The sequence below is a fragment of the Poeciliopsis prolifica genome, unplaced genomic scaffold (genome assembly GCF_027474105.1).
Source record: "Poeciliopsis prolifica strain line A6 unplaced genomic scaffold, Auburn_PproV2 SCAFFOLD019, whole genome shotgun sequence".
Taxonomy (NCBI): Eukaryota; Metazoa; Chordata; class Actinopteri; order Cyprinodontiformes; family Poeciliidae; genus Poeciliopsis; species Poeciliopsis prolifica.
In genome coordinates, this window is record NW_026562394.1 from 7349163 (window position 1) to 7372546 (window position 23384).

Below are 23384 nucleotides of genomic sequence, written 5' to 3' on the forward strand. Positions count from 1 at the left end.
ATCAGAAAAGATCCAAGCAGCTGCTCTGCATTAGAAAAAGTCGGAGATGACTCTTGTAATTGTAGTGGTGATTCTTTTTTTATCTGCCAGGTAGTAAAATACAGTTTTGTTCAAAAGTAGAGTATCGCATGTGAGAAAAAAGAAAGATTGTATCATACAGAAATGTTATATTCAGCACTGCTACTGCCAAGGAGAGTAAGCCACAAAAGGTCATTGCCAAAGAAAGTAGCTATGCACAAAGTGCTGTAGCTAATGGAAAGTTGATTGAAAGGAAAAACTGTAGAAGACAGGAAGCACACAAGCAGCAATGATGACCACAGCTTTGACAGGTTTGTGAAGCAAAGACCATTCAAGAGTTTGGGGGCCTGAAGTTGGACTCAGAACTGAGAGAGTCAACACACAAACAAAAGCATCAACTGCAACTGTAGCACTTCTTCTGTTATACCACTCCTAAACCAGAGAATCTTAACTGAGATAAGGAGGATTAAACTCTTCTTCAGTGGTCCAAAGCCCTCTTTGTAGATTAAATTAAATGTTTTATTTTAATTTACAAATGAAGGTCCAAAACTCTTGATGAGTTGATGCAGTGTGAACTCTTGATGAGTTCACACTGTGCAGCCTGAAGTGACCCAATTCCAATTGTTTGTCCAATCTAATTTTTTTTTGCCGCGGTCGCTCACACCTCCAAATATATGAGACCTGCATTATGTTCTCCAGTGTGGACGGTAAATGACCTGAAAGTGCATAATAACGTCACACTTAGTGTTTTGCCAGCAGCCATAAAAAAGAAGTAGTGCTCAGTGATAAACATGAAGGCTACCGGTGGAGCGTGGTTTACACATTTGAAGTTGTTGTCTGACTGGAGTCAGCATATTAACAACTTAATCCTCATTATAGTCCGTCATGGTTGTTCTTTTTCTTCCCGCTTGCGAGTTTCAGTGACGTTCAGGTCGGATGAACACAACCTGGACGTTAGATCATATTCGAAAAGATTTGGTACGTATCAGACATTCACCTGGTCTGTATCACATTTGAAAATAATCCGACCTGTGTTGTTCATGAGAAGATCACATTCAGGTCGCAGTAAGGCAAAAAAAAAAATCTAAATTGGGTCACTTCGGGCTGCGGTGTGAACGCAGCCTCATCAATGATTTAGGGAACCATTTTATCCGCCGCTGGTTCATCAAGTCCACAGTCAGTGTAGCAGAGATGTAGGTTTTAGTTCCCAGCAGGACTTTGCTATCTGCTTTACTGACCAGCATGTCACTGTGCTTGACTGGCTGGCAAACTCTCCTGACCTGAACCCAGTAGAGGGCGTACTCTGGGATTTCTCTATTGAACACCCTTTCTGTATTTGTTCTGTGTAAGTAGAACAGTTTTGTAAGAAACAAAATTTTGGCTTTTCATTTACACCAGGAATTTCTTGAAATGTGCAAACTGAAACGAAGAAATGAGTTTCACTTTGGAATTGAATTAAATGTTTATTCTTGTGTAAGTTATTGAAATAAACCTACAGTACATGGCGCTGTCTTCCACAAATATAACCCTATTCAGGCTGAGCTGCACGAAGCAGCTAATGAGAGATCCACCCCTCTATAGATGTTGGACTTTCACCCCTCTGATGATTTCTTATCTTTTCTACAAACACATTATGATGTGACATCTTTCTAATGTAGATAAGGGAGCTATCAATGATCATAATCTCTTCAAAAACTCGACATTTTTCCCTCTAAAAATGTTCTTTCCCAGCAGTTCCTCTAATGTCTATTCTTAAAGTTACATTTTGGAAATATTGACTCTAGACCATTTATGAGACTAAAATAGCTTTTTTGTTTGTTTGTTTTCTTTAACTTAGTTCAGGGAGAAGCCCAAACACATCCCATCATCATGAAGGGTCAGTTAAACTCCCTTTGTGATTCAGTAACGATGACAGTAATGATGATGGGAGCTGCAGGCTGCCTTAATAGGTTCATCCAAAACTGTGTGACGGGTGATCAAGTGTCCATCTGGCGGTGCCGAGTGGAGTCTGCCCACGGACACGTGCCCATCACTGCCCACTGTTTCCCCTCCGAGAGGAGATAAGAGCGGCGAGCAAACACGCGTCGCATATCTGCTCCTCCTTAACGAAAGCCAAACGCTCGGAGACGCTATGTCTCATTCCCAGGCGTTCATTCGTCTTGGCGCCAGTGTGAGCCTCCGAAACCTTCATTAGGGATGATTTCAGACCTGATGGTCCGGTAGACTCGCTTCGACTGGGAGCCAAAGTTATAACATCAGTAATTCTTGAGAAGAGGGACAAAACAGATCCGATGGATAATGCACAAAATTTGTCTTCGGTAAAAGACCTGAGCGTTTGTTTTGGTTGTATTTACCCAGAATGCCCTGCACTACAACTCGGTTTCTGCTTTTGGAGTAGCTTCCGATCCTCTTGCATCCAATTTTGCCAAAGTTCACTTCAACCAAACTGAGGCCCAGCTGTTTCGGTGGATCAGAGTTCAACTGAGTTCATTCAAAACTCCCCAAACGAATCAGAGTCTCTAGGCAAACGAACTAGAATTTGATTAAAGGGGAACCGAACGGGGTCGGGGGTGAATGCGCACCGAGAGTCATCGGCCGCCTGGGGAGCAACGCGTTCAACAGCAAACAGCATTAACCAAGGCCTTCGCTCCTTCTAATCTCAGATAACTGGGAGATGACGGACTCCTGCGGAGGAGGCAGTTTCAGGTTAGATTAAAAGAGTGTGAAACTCCATCTAACTATTTCATAGGGCTGTTCTAAAAAATAGATCACAAAGCAAGATCAGATAAAGAAACGAGGATCAAATAGCTGGCTTGAAATGCAGCTTAATGATGACATCCTCAGAACCAGGCCAGAGGTTCTTATTCAGCTGATGATGATGATGATGGGTGGATAGCGATGATCCCTGGGCAAATTTCACCTCCTTTTCTTTTTTTTCCCCTCGTCTTTGTGAGAGCAGCAATTGAATTACAGAGCTAGTGCAACTGATACTTTTGTGCTCCTTCTCCCCCTCTCCTCCCACATTCTGAGTCGCCACAAAAGATCCCAGCCATTGAATTTGTCTTGATTTTGTCTCTCGGCTTCGGGAGAAGCTTATGATAAGGAAAAAAACAAACAAAAAACAGAGAGAGGCTGTTAAGATTCGCAAATAAAATCAGCGGAAAAAGAACGATCGCTATTCATTTGGCAAGAATGAACTTGCGTTTGACATTTAAATAAACAACGGAGCGCAGCGGCTGCGCAGACGCCCCGACCCCCATCCAGACGTCACGGTTGGTCGTTTTACATGAGAGAGACAACTGTTGGTGTCAAGAGAAGCAAAACTTTGAGAGGAAACGCAGATCTGAGAGAGGAGGACGACTTGCGAGCCTTTAAGGAAATGCTGAACTCTCACACTGCCATAATAACACCACAGCCCACATACAGTAAGGCTCCATCTGTGTACGTCTTCCCCGTTTCGTATTCTCAACCCACCTACTCATGGCAGTAAAAATAAGTTCATACACAACCGTGGAAGCACACACGCTCCTGCTGTGTGCTGGAAATTAGAAGCGGTGTGTGTTCGGTCTGATGAGTTTTCTAAAAAAAAGAAAAAAATGCAACAAAAAATATTCATAAAGAAAAACAATAGAGTGGGTTATTCAAATAGCTCAAAAATGATCCATTCATCCAAAATTTTGCATTTTAGATCAACTATTTTGCTTTTTTTTTTATTAAGTCTTATTAATAAAGACTTAATAAAGTCTGTGGATAAGTTTACACTTATTAAACACACTAATTGTTGATGCATCATTAGTTTAAAACGTCAACTCTGTCTTTGTTTAAAAGAAATATTGAAGTCCTATGTACAACTACATATATGTGGTGATATCTGTCACACAGTGTGACATCACCTTTGCCCTTATAAAACAATAAAGTTTGATCTTTGAAAGGCTCCTGATCAGGTAAACATGAATGAATGAATGAATGAATGAATGAACCATTTCATTTTCTGACACATCGGATTAGACAACATACTTTAGCTGTAGTATTTTAGTCAAGTTTGACTTTCAGTTCATAAAAAAAATATTTTGTGTTGTTTTGTTTTTTTAAATAGTTTTTACAGAATAATGTGAATTGGCTAAAATGAGAAGGTCAGGGCTTCACAACCACGGCGTCTCTGATTGGTTCGTCTGTAAGTTTCTGGCCCAGCTTTCTGGTCTGCAGTGCATTTTGATTTGAGTTCAGTAACAATCTGATGAAGTATTAATGTGAATATATGGGGATAATTTAGTGATTTTTCCTATTTCATGCTGCATACCTAAATACCACCGTTTCATAATCACCCACCGTTTCAATTTCCCTCCTGTTGTCAGTCCTTGGTTTTTGGACTTGACTGTCAGTTAAATACTTAAAGTAGCTGAACCTCTGAATCTGTTTGATTTGGTTCCTATAGCACATAGAACCAGGTTCTGGGTCTTCCCAGTGGGAGATTGTCCACTCTTGCGATATATTAAAGGTCCAAACGACTTCCATTGGCTTTTCTCTGACACAGCTGACGAATACTGCCACTCCTCCTCATTGTGAGCCCAGACACCCTTCAGAGGAAACTCATTTAAACTTCACAGCCTGGACTCTTCACAGTCTATAACTGAGAGTCAGGACACCAGAGTCACAGCTCGTAACCCGGCCCATTTATTTTCATTCCCATTAAGGATTTAAACAACGTGGACTTAAAAACAACTACTTTCAACCGGGAACTACTTTCACTCCAGTGTTTTGTATGCAGTGTGTCAGGAAATCAAGAGGTTATTTTTTTAATAAAAGAACCTGCTTTTAATGATCTAGCTGTCAACTTTATTCAATTGTATTTTAAAGCAAACATGCTGCACCAAAGTGCACATCAAGCACAACAACATAATTTAATACAAGTGACTACAAAATAAAGCTGACACTGAGAAAGATTTATAGAAGTTTTCAGCATTTATTTATCTCAACTTTGGCTGCAGTTATTCCACAGCACTAAAACGGTTTCACTCAAAATATGTTACAAGCTCAAACCTTAATGTATTTCAATGGGATTTCAAGAGAATCTGCCGCACAATAGCATCTTAACGAATACACGCCGCCTTGTTTCAGTTCCTCACTCAAGTTCAATGAATTACTTTGGCATTTATGGCTGTAATGTGACAAATTGTGAAAAAGTTCTGCTCCAGTCCTTCACCCTGATAATACTTCTCTTAATATAAAATGTCAGATTGCAGATCATTAACTTATGCTAGAGACACATTTCTGTACTACTACAAAAGTAGCTTATGGAAAGGGTGTCGGCTCAAGAGGAGGCCGTTCTTCGGCGAACCTCTAACACCCTCGAAAAAAAAAAAACTCTCTGATGCTCAGCTTGCTTTTGCATTTATGCATGATCTGCACTACCGCTGTTCCCTAGTGCCAAATTCATAATTCATACACACTGTACTGTAGCAACTGGAACTGCTACCGCATCTCCCTCCACCACTCTGCTTGCATTCATCGGCAGGTCCGACCCGGTTCAAGTTGCTCTTGGACTACACCAAATTCTCTGACCTCCCGAAAACACTGAGCGGCACAGCAAACAAATTAGCTTGTTTTATTTCGGAGTCAAAGAGGCAATCGTACTGCTAATGTTTTCTCTCTGGATGAATAAATCAGGAACCGTCTTTTTCACACAAATCAAGAGGGTAATAAACAGCCGGTTGCCAGGTCTGGATCGCAGTTGCATCAGTATATAATGCATCATCCTCGTGGCAGGAAGAGCATCTGCTGCATGTTAAGGAGTGTGGCGTCTGCCCTATAGGGGTGTTGGAAGAGAATGATGTAACACAGCAAAACGCGACTTCTTCTTCTTCTTGCCTGGTGACAGTTACAGAGCGAGACTCTAATTAATCAAAGAGCAAAGCATGTTAGATCTGAAGGTGAACCAACTTCAAATATTAACGCTCTGCAACTTGACTGAACTATTTATTAGGCTCCAACCTGTCCATTCAATTATGATACTCTCCATCACTCAAAGCCCTTCGATTTCAGTTTGAGAACGAGAGGCTTTTTTATTTAAAAAGACGGCACTTCTTAGAGCTCCCCGCTCACTTACACACAGATAGCAAAACAATGTTCCTGTTTTATGTGTTCCCTTCTGCCACATACCTGAGCTAAATAACTTGGTGATTAACAGGCTTTGAATCAGGTGCTCTAGAGAAGAGATGGATTTAAAGCATGTAGGACAGAGCAATCTGAGGAGCTTGGTTGAAACACTGGTCTAAATTCAGCCATACATCTGTCTATCTAACCATTCATCCATCCAAGTGCATCATCCGTTCATCAATCTGTCAGTGTATCCGTTTGCCTCTCTGTCCCTATAACAATTTGACTTTGTCCAACATTCACCAGTCTCTCTGTCCATCCATAAATCCATCTATTTGTGTCTCATCCATCCTTCTGCTCTTTCGACTCTTCGCCCATCATCTACCATGTTGTGAAAACTGGCATAAAGAGGTGAGATCGTTCCAGGTTAATGCAGAAAACAGATCATGAAAGCCTGGGAGACATAAGTAATCTTGTGTTTTGATTTACTGATGATTAGAAAATAAGTAATCTTGTATTTTGATATATTGATGATTGCACAAATAGTTTGATGTAATAAAAAGCAGATCAATAAATCAATAGCACAATGAATAAAATGGTGAATTGAAGGTTAATAATAGAATTAAACTCCGATGATTATTAAAAGAAGTTATGTTTGAAGAATTAAAATGGAAAGATGATTGTGTTTAATGATTTACGATGAATGTATGATTATGAGTGATCAGACATTGTGTCAGTTCTCAGGGTGAGGTCAAGGCCAGCAAAGCGGGAAAAATTCATTACGTATAAAACGGAACTTTAAGGGAAATTTGACGCCTTAAAATCTTTCTGACGCACAGTTCCACCCGGTGTTTGCTAATTGCTGCTGCTAGTCTGGAGGAGCAGACTGGGAGATGAAAGGATTTGCCGAACATGCATTAAAGAACCAAAGCAACTCTTCCCATTTGTTATTGACGAGGGAATACAATTATACATGATGTAAAGCTAAAAAAAAGAGACAGTTTTACATAACACTACCAATTTAAGATGAAACTTTTTGACATTTTCAGACATATGAAGTAACGTGCATCCAAATGTCTTTCTTAAGCATTTATTTGTTTCGTGAGTTCTCTGAACGATACCCTGCAGGGAGCAGCATTACTCGCATTTACTCCTCATTTAATGCCCTCTGTGGAGCTGCACTTTAGTTCAGTCTCTCTCTACGTTTTGATGCAGAACAGGAAATTTACTTTTTATTAGGGAGCTGGTTCCTCCTTTGGCAGCTGGTTTCAATGTACAGCTAAACAAATACAGTTAAATTACAAGGAGACAAATTTGCAAATGCAGTCTCATTTCAAAAGCCTTGCATTCATGAATCTTAATTTCAAGTTTTATGCCTCAAAATTTAGCCATGAACAAAGATTTAAAAATATATGAATTATGTCAAATTCATTTGTGTTTTATCAACACATTCTTTGGCAGAATGTGTTGATAAAACCTGTTTACAAGCTGTTAAAATATCAATGAATCCTTAAAATTGAATAACATTATTGAACAACTTTTTAGTCCCTAATACTATTAATATTTGCGCTTATTTATGACGGCAAATGCGACTTTTTATGACTCGCAGTCTAGATCACGGACCATAATCTGACATCAATAAAGGCCGAGGCAGCTGTTTAGTTCAACTAAGAAAGTCTTTGACAACTTTTGAGAAAATTCTGTAATAATCTCCCAATTACTAGCATGAAAAAAGTGTGTGGATTTGTTGATTTTGTGTGAATTTCCACGACAATTGTCAAGAAACTGGAGGGACTGATTGACAGAATTTGGCAGTAAACAAATAAAAATGGCACTGATTTGACTTATAACAAAATGTTTACGCTCACTTAGTGTTTCGTCTAGAATCTAGAGGACCACATAAAAAGCTCTGGAGTTTGAAACATGTAGATACTGTATGTGAAAAGCATGTTGAAGTTAATCTTGTCTCTGAATCCAGACATAATGGACCTCTATATTGTGTGTTTTTGCATGTCTCAGGATGCACTCAATCAGCTCTGGTGTTGTATTTGCTTCCAGAATCTGCTTTGATTCATTGTATCCCGGCTTCTCTCTTAAAGCAACGTTCTAGTAGTGCTGCGGGCCACAACTCTGCCTCTGAGAAAAAAAAACCTCATCCATCTTGGTGCTTTACAGTTGGAGATTATGGTTCACCGTTGTTGAATTTAACATCTCAGTACGAACTTCAACATGATATTCTGGGATTAACTGCTTAAGCTCGATGGTGTAGTGACTCCAAGATGAAGCTTTAATGTCTGCAGGTGTGGCAGTACAGCAGAGCTTCGTCGCCCTGGAGTCTGAAAACCCTTTTTTTAAATTAGTTTTACATGACTTTGCCTCTTGTTTTGTAATCCCATAAAGGTTTCTTTAATTCCCCAGAGCTCAGCGTTCCCTTAACAACTGCCATTTCTGAGCATGAAAAACTGATGCAGCTACCTGAAAACACTTCACTAATTTCTTATGGGCTCTTCCTTCCCTGTGGAAATCAATTATTTTAATTTTCAGTGGGCTAATCAGCTGCTTCAGAGGAGCTAATGGACGGTGATTGTTAGAATAAGATGTGGAGAGAAGGAATATTAATAAAACTATTTCAAATTTGCACAAATTAACCTTTGCTAACAATGATTATGATGAGGCCTAATGAGCGGATGAAGCTCTGAAAGGTCGTAAAAAGTTTCGTGAGTTCTGAAGAGTTCATTATGTCACATGTTAGGTTCAGTGTTAGCTGTTCACACCCATCAGATGGTATCAATAACTACGTTAGAGAAACTGGCCACATGTGAACTGAAATCAGTTTTGAAGGCTTCGCAAACAATTCACACTATCTTCATTTCTGTACATTTTTGTTCCAGAATCTGCTTTGATTCTGACAAATTCCAAATTTCAGTGTGTTTTACTGGAGTTTTATCTAAGGCTACACTAAAGTGTAGAAAGGAGAGGAAAATTGTATGACTTTTAAAGGTTTTTAGAAATATCATGTTTATAAATACCCAACCGTTTTTAATGAAATAAAAAGATAAAATGTGGAGCAACCCATTTCAGTCACTTCTTTCTAAATAATTAAACCTTTTTTTTAAATTATTATTATTTACTGACTTTCCGATGAAATTACAATGATACGCGGCTGTGAGGCACGCCACACTTTTCAGATTTTTTTGTTTATTTAACTACGAGTCATTAACCTTCATTTCACATTATACACTACTTCAAGTTGGACTACACACTAAATCAGATCAAGGGTTTTAGGTCGTAATATGACAAAGTGCGAAAAGGTTCAAATGATGTGAAGGCTTTCAGAAATTTCTAAGTATAGAAGATAAAAATGCCTCAGGAAGTTAAACACCAACTACCCCTACAGTCTTTGGAAATTAAAAGAAGAAGGCGCGTCATGTCCAAACCGCAAAGTCATCTTTCATTTCTTACATATTTCTTTAAAAGCGAGGCGTTACTAAGCAAAAGGAATGCAATATTTCCACTCACGCGGCACTAAACCAGCCTGAACCCACATGGGACTCTGGTTTCAGAGCCTGCACGCCTTGCTCTGCGTTCAGCTCTGATGTTGTGTTTGGGAACGTGGCTCGATTCCCAGGAGCTTCCTGTGTCTGATGTTGCAGGAAGCCGACAGGAAAAGTGGAGCAGTAGAACTAAATCGAGACACGGCGAGGGGGAGCAAGACAGTGTCGTCGGCCGAGTCAAACTCAAACCTTCTCCCGTTTTAAAAACTTTTCTGCTGTGCTGGACGTCACCTTTTCAAAGTGAGGATGTGTCACTGGACTCTTTCTGTTTCTTCTTTTCCTCCTCGTCCCACCCTGAACTATTTTTGCTGCGAGCCTTTTTGTTTTGACTACTGATAAGGTGCGACAACCGCTTTCTACAGTGTGTACCGAGACAACTGAGCCATCATTTATGGTAAAAAATGGAGAAAGCCTCCCTGTTAAATCAATACATAAAGCGCCCGCGGGATCCACAGCGGAGGCGACAGGCCGTTTAACAAATGGACGGCGGGCCACTGACTCAGCACGAACCCCGGCGAAGGAGGCAGCAGCACGTCTCCCCCGCTACTGCGATCCGTCAGATGGCACCTGTGAACCGCAGATCAGACGCTCTTAAATATGACCAAAGCAAAAAGCATAATTCATAGGAGAGATAAACGCTCCCAACTCTGCTGCAGCTGGGATTCGGCCGTTATTACAAAAAAAAAAAAAAAAAAAAAAAGATTAAATAAAAAACATTTCTGTTCTCCTTTTAGAGCATAATCAGATCTCTGTCCACCGGTGGCTTTGAAGGTGCACATTAAAGCGCTTTACCTGGAGAATACCAAATAAGGGAGACATAGAGCGATCACACACTTCAGGGTGCCTCCATCCGTCGAGGCTGATGAGATCATAAATCCTTCTCCTCCTCAGCCAGACTGATTTTCTCTCTGCCTCACAGAGATGGGTGTAAAATGCAGATCATCGTGTTTTGACCCTCTTCTCCTCATCCTCGTCTCCGCCTCAGCCACCTGTTCCATCCGTCATCTGGACAGCTACTCAGCTGCACTTGCAGTTTCCCTCCCATCTGTGGCGCTGACCTCTGACCTTGCTCAACCCATGTTCCCTTACTCCCTCTCTTTGTGCCACAATTGCATTAATATTAGGGGTGTAGCGATACAATAATCTCACAATACGATATGATATTCTGATCACAATACGATATATATCACAATATTTGGCAAACGATGCAATTTGATGCACTTTTACGATTTTCTGAAAAATTTTAGAAGGGTAGCGAGATTTTAGTGACATTTTGTGTTCAACAGACTAGGACTTAATTAACTGAAAACTGATTAAAAGCGCCAACTACACAATACCCAACAGTCTACAACTGGACAAAATGAATCAAAGCATGCTGCGTGTTCATTCTTCAGGTGATCCTTCGTATGCAGAGCAGAACAGAAACCGCTAAGCTAAAAACAAATTATGAAGTGGATGTTCTATATCCAAGCTTTGCATTCATTTCACGATCTCACCGGTGTTGCCGCTGCTCCATTCCACCTCGTAGCTTCTCCAAACACAAATACTTTCATTCAATGTATCTATTTATTTTTTAAATCAAACGTCGCTTTCCGAGGATTAGTGACATCAACTACATTGCTGATTTTACTTGTGTACATTTTTAGATAAACATTCTATATTTCAATAAATACCTTGTCAGTTATTTTAAGGAGAGCTTGAAGAAGAACGTGTCAGAGAAAGTGTTATGCTGAAATCACAGTTCTTCCAGTGCAATAGATGATGAACATTGTTTTTTTTCCCAAACAACTAGTAATTGTTTCACTTAAACATGGCTTCCTAATTGATCTAAACAATAGTCATTATTTCACTAATCAAGCAGATCTGGTGAAATGCTAAACACATGCTGATTAAAGCATGACAGGGCTGAATTTATGCAAAATTAAACCCGATGCAATTCTCATTTCTCACTGCTGCAGAAAACATGGCAAAAATAAGAAACTATGTTAGAACAGCTTTAATTTTGTCCCCAGAGTTTTGCTTCTGCAAAATACATAAAAGGAATATTACTGTTTACAAACTGAGGCCCATTTAGGTATTTAATCTGTACTGGATGAACAGCAAATCCGCCATTCTCAATGTTACAACCGAACATTTTATAAAGCCCTTTAAATGAATTTCATTCTATCCAGTCAGTCGCCTCTCAGGATGAAAATTAACTTCCAGGGAACGAAAGGTTTTCTGAGTCAAGTGTAGAAATAATTCTGCTCAGCTGCTGCGTTCAAGGACACTGAGATAGAAAATGAAAACCCATATGAGCTACAGTATGCCGTTTGAATTCAAATTTAGATTACAGCTAACAGAAAAGAGCTGCTACAATATATATATATATATATATATATATATATATATATATATATATATATATATATATATATATATATATATATATATATATATATATATATATATATATATATAATCTAGACTTTCCTAGACTACTGGAATGTTTTCCCTTCATTCCCATCTTGAAGAATGGTAACTGAAATGAGCATCTGTGTCAGACAGTTATGATTTTGTGGTGTAAAATTTCTCAACTTAAAAAAAAAATCAATATTTAAAAACTATTTCAGCTACTTTTGTTTCATAAGAACTGTTGAGATTGGCGGTCTCGTTGAAAAAGTGACGGCTTTTCCTACGTTTCTCAGTTCGTTGTTAAGCTTCTGAAAAATATTTTTCCTTGGAAAGCAAAACAACTGGGACCTGGCGGTACTGTTGTTCTGTTGTAGCGCAATTAATAAGAAAATAAGATTGAAACTCTTTATTCTCTCAACTACCTAACCGTTAAACATGCCTTCAGCAGAACGCAAGCAGATCAGAAACAGATTAAGTACACAACTATTATCAGCGGCTGACAACGCTCTCTGCTCGGTTTGATAGAAAAGATAAATAACAGCTTGATGCATCTACACATCATTATGCACCCCACCTCTCAGCCATTATCGTTTCTAAAACATATTGCGTTCATTTTGCATTCTATCACCATAAACGTAGCGGGAGTTTTGAATGAATTTCCGCTCAAAGCTCAGAGGGACCGCCTCCTGAGTGCATAGAAATGACATTCATAAGGCAAATATGAACGCTCCGCTCATTCATGCTTTTTCTATAGCTGCACAACACCTACCATTATTTTGTCTCACACACACACACAAAGCAGCGGTCTGGGAATAAACATGCTCTGTATGATAATAAGTTGGCAGCATATTTCATGCAAGACTTGCTGTCAGTGGACCAAACATCCATCTCTCTGTCTGGCTCCAACTTCTCCGCTTTTTTTTCTTCTTTTTTTTTTCTAACAACTATTTACATACCTGGCTTAAGTCAAGGTGAACGAACAACCAAAACCACCAACACCGAGAATTTATATGTGGTCCCCCCGCCTCAGGCCTCCAGGCGGGTTTGCATCGTAAAGCAGCAACCAGGTGCAGCGAACTGGACACTGGACAAACAGGTTGCTCCACGGGAAGCTTGTAAAACGCGACCTTTGACCCCTGCAGCTTCATCCTGCCTCTTTCAGGTCAAGGACAGCAGGTGGAGCGTCTCCAATAGTCGCCAGTTGAAAGGACCAGCAGCTTATTAATGGAATATGAAAATAAAACGGATGATGGCTCCCTTTGTGTGTGTGTGTGTGTGTGTGTGTGTGTGTGTGTGTGTGTGTGTGTGTGTGTGTGTGTGTGTGTGTGTGTGTGTGTGTGTGTGTGTGCGTGGGTGTGTGTGTGTGTGCGCGTGTGCGTGTGCGTGTGTGTGTGTTGGGAGGGGTTTAAGTGGATAGTGAGTTGCTTTGGGATCAGCTGGGTGACAACAGAAAGAATGTCATCGAAATAACTCACCAGGTCTCTTTGTTTGTGTTTCTCTTTGCTCCCTGGCGTCACTCAGCCGTCTCTCCCTGAAACCTTAATTACGGCATCAAAGCAGACACTGTTCATCACATCAGTGTCTATCATCCTTTTATCTTCCCCGCCCAGTAAAAGCAGAATGCATTTGCACTTTACTTTGGGTAATTTCACACAAAGGCTGCACACCTTAAACCTTTGTCCAATTTTTCCACATTACAGCCAAATTCAATCTATTTCATTGGTACTTCGTCAGTAAAACCCTTATAAACTTGTGTGTAATTATGAACGGGAAGTAAAATGATGCTTGTTTTACTAGTTATTTTTCTGATGGCATGTTTAATATTTTCAGGAGCCACTAAAAGCTTTTCTTCCAAGAAATGTCTCTATTTATCTTCAGTCGTCTTCCCTTCAACCTGCCAGCTAGTTTGAAATTTCAACAGGCAGGTAAAAATTCAATTACAATTTAAAAAAATATATTATTAAAAAACCTTCCAGTTTGCATGAAACTAAAATTTATAATGAAACTATAATTAAAGCCAACTTCAAGTTTGGTTTTGAACATAGTGTTGCAGCTGGTGTCGTCTCTGTCTGGCCCTGTGGTCACAAAGACAAGAATTATGATCGATGGAAGAGATCTACACCCAGCAAGCCTCCTTTTCAACTCCTCTGTGGTTTGGGGTCAAAGTTGTAGTATTTTTTGCTAGGTTTTGAGAGGCTAATCAGCTATTAGCACACAGTTATTCATCATAACAAATGTTGGAAAGTAAAAAAAGTAAAGGAAGAGATTTTTTCCAGGTGTTCAGTATACATAAAAAACAAGTTATGAGAACATAACAGAGCTACCATTACATGCTATCAAAACAACCATAATGTTAGTTTACAAGACATTTTTTGCTCCCTACATGCACAAGGACACGACATGGATATATTTCCATCGACAGCACAGCAGCTAATGCTACGTCAAGTCATTTTTGCTGGAAGTTTGTGACGTTCACAACACACTGTCTTTTTAACTTCTGCCTCACTACGCAAATGTCTTGGACTCTCAACATTGTCGCCGAGTGTCTGTTTATTCCTGACAAGACTGTCAAAATAACGAGAGGCGTTTTGCTTGAAGCAGTGAACTGATCAAACAACGACAAAAGCAATTGAGAGCATTGAGCCACACATTCCTGTGTTCTGAACTTTATCTCGGGTTATCTATTTTTCTCTTCTAAAGATGGTCCAAACCACACTTTTCAGATATTTCCACGCAAAACCCTTTGAAAACCTTTTACTTCACCATTATGCACTAACTTCTGTTTGTCTATTGCACTAAGCTGCAATAAAATGCAGCAAAGATTGAGGTTTCAAAGCCACAAAAGTACAAGGGGTGTGAAAACCTTTCCAGATGCATGTGAAAGAAATAAAACATGCTTTAGTAGAAAGCATGTGCATAGAATGAGATTGTCGGGGGGAGAAAGCAGCCAGACAGGTCAGCTTTGTGTCTCTCATGCAAGCCGGACAGCGGTGGCCTCCCCCCCGTAGGGCCGTAGGGGAACATTAGACTCCATAACATCATTCACAACAAATCGACACACTTCCACACAAATGGGTTTCACCACAGAGGATTCCCATTAGCATTACAGCAGAAGAGGCTTATGAGGTAGAGAAGGCGGAGAGATGCTTCACTGCAGCGTGAGGAGCAAACCAGAGTCCGCAGAGATTTCAAAGCTTTCTGCCTGTTCACATGCTTGTCTGAAAGCATCCCAGGTTGCCCTTCGTCCCTGTGGTGCGTTTGCGTGTGTGACGTCCATTAGATCGTGTGGCCCACCCCCTCCAACGGGAAGGCCAACTCAGACAACAGACCCTTCATTTTTCTCCGATGAAGCTCAGAGAGATAAAGGCCAGACCCTTTTCATCATCCTGTTATTAGGCAGCAAACGAGCTGGAGAGTCTCCTCTCTGACCCTGCAGCCTGCTTCAGCCGAAACAGTGTGAACAACACAACAAAAGATCCGATTACAAAACAGGCTCCTCTGAATTTAACGTGCGTTTCGGCGGAATTCTGGAAACTTATAGCGGTTTTAAAATGTCTTCAGAGAGCTTATGCAGAGGTAGAGGGGATAATTAGGACTTTCTTAAAGCAATTTGTAGAGCATGACAAACATAAAATCACAGCTGCAGGAAATCACTTACATTACCAATTTAAGACCGTTTTAGAGCTGCCTATAGTTCATGGTTTGGGTGGGTGTAATTAGTCCAAATCCTAGATCTGTACATCTTTCATTCGCTCATAGATACAGATGTTTTTACCTCACCTTAGATGCATTTAATTGCCTGCATTTAAAACCCATATATTTCTTTATTTCCAAATTATTGGGGAAAAAGACAAAATTTCAGAGAACGCAGAACGCACGTCGCATCAATGATTTACACAATCAGAGACACAACACAGCTAGCATGCTAGCTAGCATGGGTTTATTAGCAGCTAGTTAGCGGTAGCCTTAACCGCCTCGAGTCAGAACACAATCAATCTGCATGACCCAAACCTTTCCCCACAAAAAAAACATAAACTGCATAGAACATGATTGAATAATCCTGCCAAGACAAAATGTAAGAATTATCAAAGTATTTAAGGGCAACATGCATATGTTGTAATAAATTTGATAAATCTGATTGCCGTAGTTTTATACACATGGATGTAAGACTTTGTGAGGAAGAGCAAACACCCTGAATTAATGTAACTTACATTTAGCCACGGTAACGGCTGTTTGACTGTAGACAGCAAATATAACACTGCTGTTCAACAATTACAATCCTCTAAGGTGTTCAACTTAAAAACTGTTAGAGTGTATCTCTATTATAGGACACTTTACAACTGCTTGGAGCCCTTTTGCATTTCAATGGTGTAGAAATACACACTGATTTTAGTTAAGATTGGTGTCAAATTTAATTAGAGGGAAATAAAATCCGTGGCAGATGATCAAAACCACAAGTGGTCAAAAAGAGAATAAAAGAGGTCATTTCATTTGTAAAAAATAAATAAATCATTCAATTAATTTTTTTCTACTGACTTTTCTGGATGAATTCTAAAGCATTTGGTCGTTAAGTAGACTTCCTGTTGAATAAAGGTCAACATCTGAGTTGAAGGTTTGCTTATTGACTGTTAGGAATTCCTCAAGCTACGCGTTGATATTCACACTCCTACTTTTTGTCTTCGCATTCTCCACCAACGATGCGGTGAACGTCGTTAGCTTTAGCTTCTGTTAAATACCATAATGGTATAGCGCTTCACACATCCACAAAGCATTTCAGGACCATATGAAACATTTCGGTTATCTTGAAGACAGCAAAAATATTCACAAATAAAGTCTTTTAAAAAATGAGTGAAAACTCTTGTAGATGCATTTAAAGCGGATAAGTAGAAGAGCCACGACTCTGAAACTCACTTTAACCTTCATCCAACTGTTTGCATCCAAACAGCCAGCAGGAACACGAATAACACAGACCATGTAGCGTTTCCACTTAATCCAAAACAAAGTCATTAAAGACGGTAAATAAAAGTTGGGCAATAAAACCAGATGAGTGCAGCTCCCTCCAAACATTTCTTACAGTGTAATCCTCTCTACATATTGATTTAATGAATCAGGCCAAACACAAAGACTGTGCTGCTGCCAGACAAAGGATTCAGAAGTGAATTTCATTAAATGAGTTATCTGCCTACTTAAAAGTAGTTCTGGCTCACTGAGTGATGAAATGAGCGTCTAGCATGGTTTATGCACCAGTAAGTGTTCTTCATAGGTAGCTGGCAATTAGGCGCGGCGAAACATCTCCAGCAACGTCTACAATTCATCTTCCTGGCATGCGGGGAAGACAACACGGGCCGCCGGTTCTGCCTCGTGAAGGATTTCAGAGGAAGCAAGATAACGTTTCCCTCCACGGCCCAGGAGCTCGGTTTTGGAGTGCGGCGGTTTTCTTCTTCGCGGACAGGCAAAAGACGAACACGTCCCAGCGGGCGCTGCTGGAGCCATGCCACCGCTACAAGCCGACCCTCAGACACACACAGCTACAACTCGCGTTGGGGGTGCGGGCCGGCAGCTGTAGAGGCCAAACTCATCCTGCTTCGTGAAGCAGCTGGAGGCGCGTGAGCTGTTAACGGGTAAAGGTGAAAATGTCTGCTGGCAGGTCGCAGCGCACCTCCTCCAGGTGACACTTTGAGCAAACACCCACGTCTTCAAGACCATGTATCAATATTACATAATATCTACTGGGATACTTGCAGTTTGCATGGAAACTAAAAGAGGCTGATTATGGTCAGCTTCTTCAGCCACTTTACTTTAAAAGAGATGCACCAATCAGGGCCTTGTTAGGACTATTTTTTTGGGATTCTGAATTTGGCACCAGAACTAAAAATACGAAAGAAAAATTTCTCCAGTCTGACATGAGAGATTTCCAACTCACTTAAAAATATAAACCACATATTTTGATTTAAACAACAAGGCATAAAATGACTTAAGCCTTCCAGCATTGGTGACTTTTAGTTGTAGGTAATATTTTAGAAAAATTACCTCTTATCATTGTTTTTATAATCAAAAACATGTCTCATTTGGCTTTGAAGAGCCACAGTAGAGCGGTAGAGACAGATTGATAAGATGTTGCTGCTCTGGTCTCCAAAACCTGCTGCATTTAAACTTCTCCACAACTTTCTGGAAAGCAACAACCGGAACGCGTCAAGTGTCAACGGGAGACAGTAAGTCCCTGCCAGCCCGTCTCTGCCCTTCTGCCCTGCACTCCAGAACTTCGGTGGTACAGAAACCCAGCAGAGTTTTCCGGAGAAAGAAAAAAAAATCAAAAACAGAAAGCTTTTGACAACATGGAACAACAACAGAAAGAAAGCAGAGCACAAGTAGGCCAGCCTCAGTCCTCCAGCCACCGTCCTGGCCCGACTTTTCATACTGTCCTCACAAAGACAACAGCCCTCAAACTGATGGCTGCCTGCCTTCGCCGGCACAAACACGAGCAGAACCCAGTAGTTGGCGTTTCTGTGCACAAGCTGTCTTGCCTTTTTTGTTTTTTGTGCTTCGGACCTCAGTTTGTTGACAAGCTGGAAACAGAAGGCTTGGACAAACCCGTCAGCGAGGAGTGTTGGAGTAATAAAGTGCTTCTGATGAAAACTTTATGGCCCCTTCACCTTTATTGATGGCGGTGGGATCGGGATCTCGCGCCGTAACAGCGCGAGTCGCTCCGCGCAGGAAAGCAGCTCCATCAACCTCACGCTCGCTAACACGCCTAGCAGAGGGAAGCGCATGACAGGGAGGGGCTCAGATTAACACACTGAACGCTGGCTGAATAACGAAATCTCCCTCGATTTTACCCAGATGTGTTACACCGAACTAAATTCAGGCATGATTGGTAGTTTGGGTGAGTCGGGACATGAAAATCCCTGAGAAGCAACGGATAGATAGAATCTAGATGAGTTGGGAGAAAAGTTAGGAGTAAACATCCCTGCATGCTTGATTGAAAATCAATTAACACATTTTAAAGTTTTTGGCACAGTCTTCTTGTCTATAATGTCAGGACAGATTCAATTTGCAATATTAGATCTCAATAGTTCATGAACATTCTGAAAAATTGGGCAAAGTTGCAACGTTGAACTAAAATCATGCTACTTTTGGATTTAAAAAATATCAGAGTGTCATCAGCAAACAGTCAAACCCATAGCAACTCCAAAGCACGGTGGTGTGGGGATGATGACATGGGATTGTAAGACCGCAAAGACAACAAAATGAACTTTTGAAATGTGATTTTTGTGAGTTTGTTGGATGTCAGATTTCTGACATCAAAGTCTTAAAAAGAGAGTTGCAAACTAATAAAAATGAAGATTGGGACTTAAATGTGTTCATTATGACTAACTGAGGACATATAATGTGTTAAAATTTCCATGCAATCAGTCTCTCTTTTTTTTTCTTAAACATACAAAAGTCACAGGCTGGAATCTTTGTACAGTGTTTCCAGTAAATCTGACGCATAAGAAACATCCACAGATAACATCAACGGATGAAAAAACAACATTTTCTTGCTCTAATGGGAGTTTTTGCTTCAAAAGTCGATGTGACGGGTCGCTGGACAAGACTACCGTTGTGTGCAAGTTGTGCTGAAAAAAGTTTTAGATTGAATATTTTCTCAATATGTAGTTTAGTTATAGATCGTGTAATTAATTTGATTGAACATTTTAATGAAGTCCCAGCAGTAGGATGTGTTTTTTGTGAGTTTGTTGGAAGTTCTTATATCAAAGTTTTTAAAAAGAGAGTTTCAAACTAATAAAACACAGGTTCCTGTGGATTGAAGTCCATTAAAAAGACAAAAGTGCTGAAGTGATGGCAGAGTTCTCTGGCTATATTGAGCAGAGAATATTGACGCTTTTTGCTCTCCCCTACTTGTTACTGTATATACCTGTTCTCCTACTTACAGAGAGGATAAATTCAGCAATTCATTGTTCGTGATTATGCTCCACATGTAACGTCAAAACACATTTTTGCTTGAAATCTTTGTGTTAACAGTGTGAACCCTCTGAAACCGTGTTATTTTCACTCGAGGTTATCGCACTGTGAGAATGTTACCGAAGCTCGTCTTGTTCTTGGCGAAGTTAAAAACGAAGTGCTGAAGCGGCGGGAGCAGCGCGGTCAGCTGAGCTCCTGACCTCGCTCCTCACTCCGACTTTCCTTTAAGAAGAAACCGAGCAATTAAATTTGTCCGTTTGTACCCCGGCATGTTTGAACTACAATTGCACAAACAGGACTTATTAATAATTCCCTTTCAAATGCTAATTTGCCTTCATGCATAAATCATAACTCCAGAACTGGTGGGTGTGCTCAGGGGGGGAAGAGAGATGGAGTAAAAACAACCTCAAGTAACGAATGACATTATCCTGAAACTTGCCTCCAAAATGCGAGCCCGCTGCCAGGGCTCAGTGCTTGTGCTCCGCGAAGGTTTCACGTCCGGCCTAACGCGCGCGTTCCCAGCGCATTTCACGCAGACATATTTCAACTAAACAAGATCAGATGCTGATGTTCATCCCCCTCGCCGACGCCAGCTGACGTGTGATAAAAGCCGCGCAGCTGTTTAAAACCGCTTGGACGCTCTTTGCCGGGATCTGCGGGAGAGGAAATGTGAATCCTGCCAACTTGTTGCCCGCACCCCAACTTTGAGGTGTGTTTCCGGGCGTGCTGCGCCAGAGACCCTCTTCCTGATCAATGCGTTGCCTGACTGAAAGGCAAAATATTATCCTAAATTTGAGTGTTTTTTTTGTTTTGTTTTTTACTTTACATAACACTTTGGAGGAGAAGCACGCAGCTTTATGAGATGCTTGGTCTAGTCTGGCACACATGGGAAATTTGGAAAACAATAATTTACCCTTAAATATGTACAAAACCAAAAGGCCCTAAAGAATTGATTGAAATTCCTTCATATGCTTATTTATTTTATTTTTTTTCAAGAGCATAATATCACATTAGTTTGGAAAACATCCATGTGAGAAAATAATGATAATTTTTCACCTATAGGACAGCACTCCTGGCAGCATTCAGTTTCTAAGCTCTGCAAATCTGGAACAAACTTCCAGAAAACAAAACAAGACGCTGAAAAACCGAGCTCCTTCAAAACGAGGCTAAAAACCTGCCTGCTTAGATCCGCATTTGATTTGAAGTAATTGGAACATTGGTCAATATATTGGATGTACATTTGCTTGATGATTTTGACTAAGTGTAATCGTTACTTCTTATGGCGTCAGACCCTTCTTGCTAGAATGCTGTGCAAGAAAACGTGACTGGACACTTTCCCTCAAATAATTTGTCGGGGTGGCGCAAACAGGGGGAGCCATCTTTGGCCATTCCATCATATCGTGCTATTAAAAAAAAAAAAAGTAAAAAAGAACCGTCAATTCTTACTTTTCTTGCAGACTTCATCATGTTCTTGACTAGAATCTTCTAATATTTTGCAAAAAGTTTATGATTCCAAGCACCATAAAGATTACCTGGAGTTCCCAGCGCCACAGAACCTCCATGTATTCATTCTCTGTTTCCCACCAGATCCACCACGTCTGCTGCTAAAACACTCTACCCCATTTCAATCTGACCAAGTTGTTCCAACTAACATCTCTGTCAAGTGAGGCAACCTTATTTGTTTACGTTTGTGAAGGTAGGACGGAAAATTCTTCTTCTTTTTTGGGGAGAGGGATCTTCTGGCATGTCTCTGAAACAATCGCTTAGTATCTAATGGTTGTGGTGGAAACTTGACGACCATTCAGCTGTAATTCCCCTACTGAGCTTCAGGCATTTTCTCTTGCCTCCCTTAAGATGACGGTGAGATGACCAGAGGTCCTCTCCAAGCAACAGCTTCAAACCTACTGCAGATTTTAGGCCAGGAGCCATCTTCTCGAAAACTTTTTCTGACTTGTGAGATCTGACGTGGCCCCCTCTCACGCAGCTGAATGGCATGTTTTCTTGTCTTTCCCATTTTTGAGCAGAGACTAAGAGGAAAAGAGGCATCTACATCATGCTGTTCTGCTGCATTTTATGTCGATGCAATTTTCTTTTTTATGGCCTTGGTAGAAAAAAAAAAGAGTCAAGGCTTTTTTTAAATGAGATTCAATAAATATTAATAAACTGATTTTTCAAAAAGTAAATCAGGACTTTAAGTTGTTTTTCCCCCCACTTTTCTTGATCAGAAGGTGTAAAACTGGGTCTGGACTGAAACCCATATATATGCACAGCCACTGCGCACCTGTCCATGGATGCACGCTGCCGCGCCATACCCACCTCTCCACCGACCACATGTCAGGAGGGTGTGCAGTGCCTTGTTACCTGCCAGGAGCTGGAGGGGATCTCCGCAAATTTGCCCAGTCCCCCGAAGGTGTAGCACCGGTACATGTGATCCAGAGACTCGGAGCAGTGCCACAGCAAGCCGAAGCTCACCGAGTCTTTGGCGCCGTGGTGCTGATGGTGCTGCTGGTGGCCGCTCCTCAGCTGCTCCTTGACAATCCAGGCGGGGGATATGAAGCTGAAGCTGCAGACGGCCACCAGGGCGGAGGACAGGAACACCCAGAAGCAGCCCACACAGCTGAACATTGTGGCGGCGGCGGCGTGGGGCGCGGAACCCGAGGACAGACCCAGACCGATCCCGAACCCGGCTTCGTCTTCTTTCTTCTCCCGGCCCAGGAGCCAATGCATCTGGAGCTCGCCGCCTTTCAGGAGCGAGACTTCAACTTGTCCTCGTCCTCCCTCCGTGCAGCACTACATGAGCAACAAGCAGGGATGCGGTGAGCGGCGGGCATCAGCGGCTGCAGCTCCGCGGGTCCCCTGGACATCTGGTCTGGAGGGGGGGGCGTGAAGATGCAGGACAAGTCAGGTGTTCCGCTCGCTGGGGCTGCCGCAAAAATGTGACACTCTAAATGTTTCGCAGACACCCACAAAAAAAAAGAAAGAAAAGAAAGAAAAACTGGACGCGGAGGAGTGGGAGTGGCAGTAGAGGAGCAGGAAAACACCTGGAAACACAGCGGGATGCCGCCTCTGCCTCAGGACCGGCAGCGCCTCACTTTGCTCCCCACTACTCGCCTCAGCAGCGCCAAGTTGACGCTTCGGCGAAGGAGGAGCTTCCGCCTCGGACCTTCAAAGTAAAAGACTCCAGGAAGTCCGGCTTTAAAGCTACATGCTAGCGAGGTCTTTCCGTAAGACCTGGGTCTTTGCTTCTCTCGAATAATAAACGACGCGTCACGTACTTCTGTGTAGTGATCAATTAATCAAGATAGAAACCTAGAAAACTAACTAGAATACGCGAGCCTCTTGTGACGTCACACGAGGCAC

The 23384-nt window shown here is 41.2% G+C and overlaps 1 protein-coding gene across 1 annotated transcript in view; it reads right to left on the reverse strand.

Annotated features, from left to right (window-relative positions):
* The window catches only part of LOC129368384 (LHFPL tetraspan subfamily member 7 protein), a 114933-nt gene extending 91626 nt beyond the window's left edge, over positions 1–23307 (reverse strand). The window contains exon 1 of the mRNA XM_055043305.1: positions 22386–23307. Coding sequence (XP_054899280.1) covers positions 22386–22751 — 366 coding nt within the window. The 5' untranslated portion in view covers positions 22752–23307. The remainder of the gene's footprint in view (positions 1–22385) is intronic.
* Between the last annotated feature and the right edge of the window lie 77 nt (positions 23308–23384).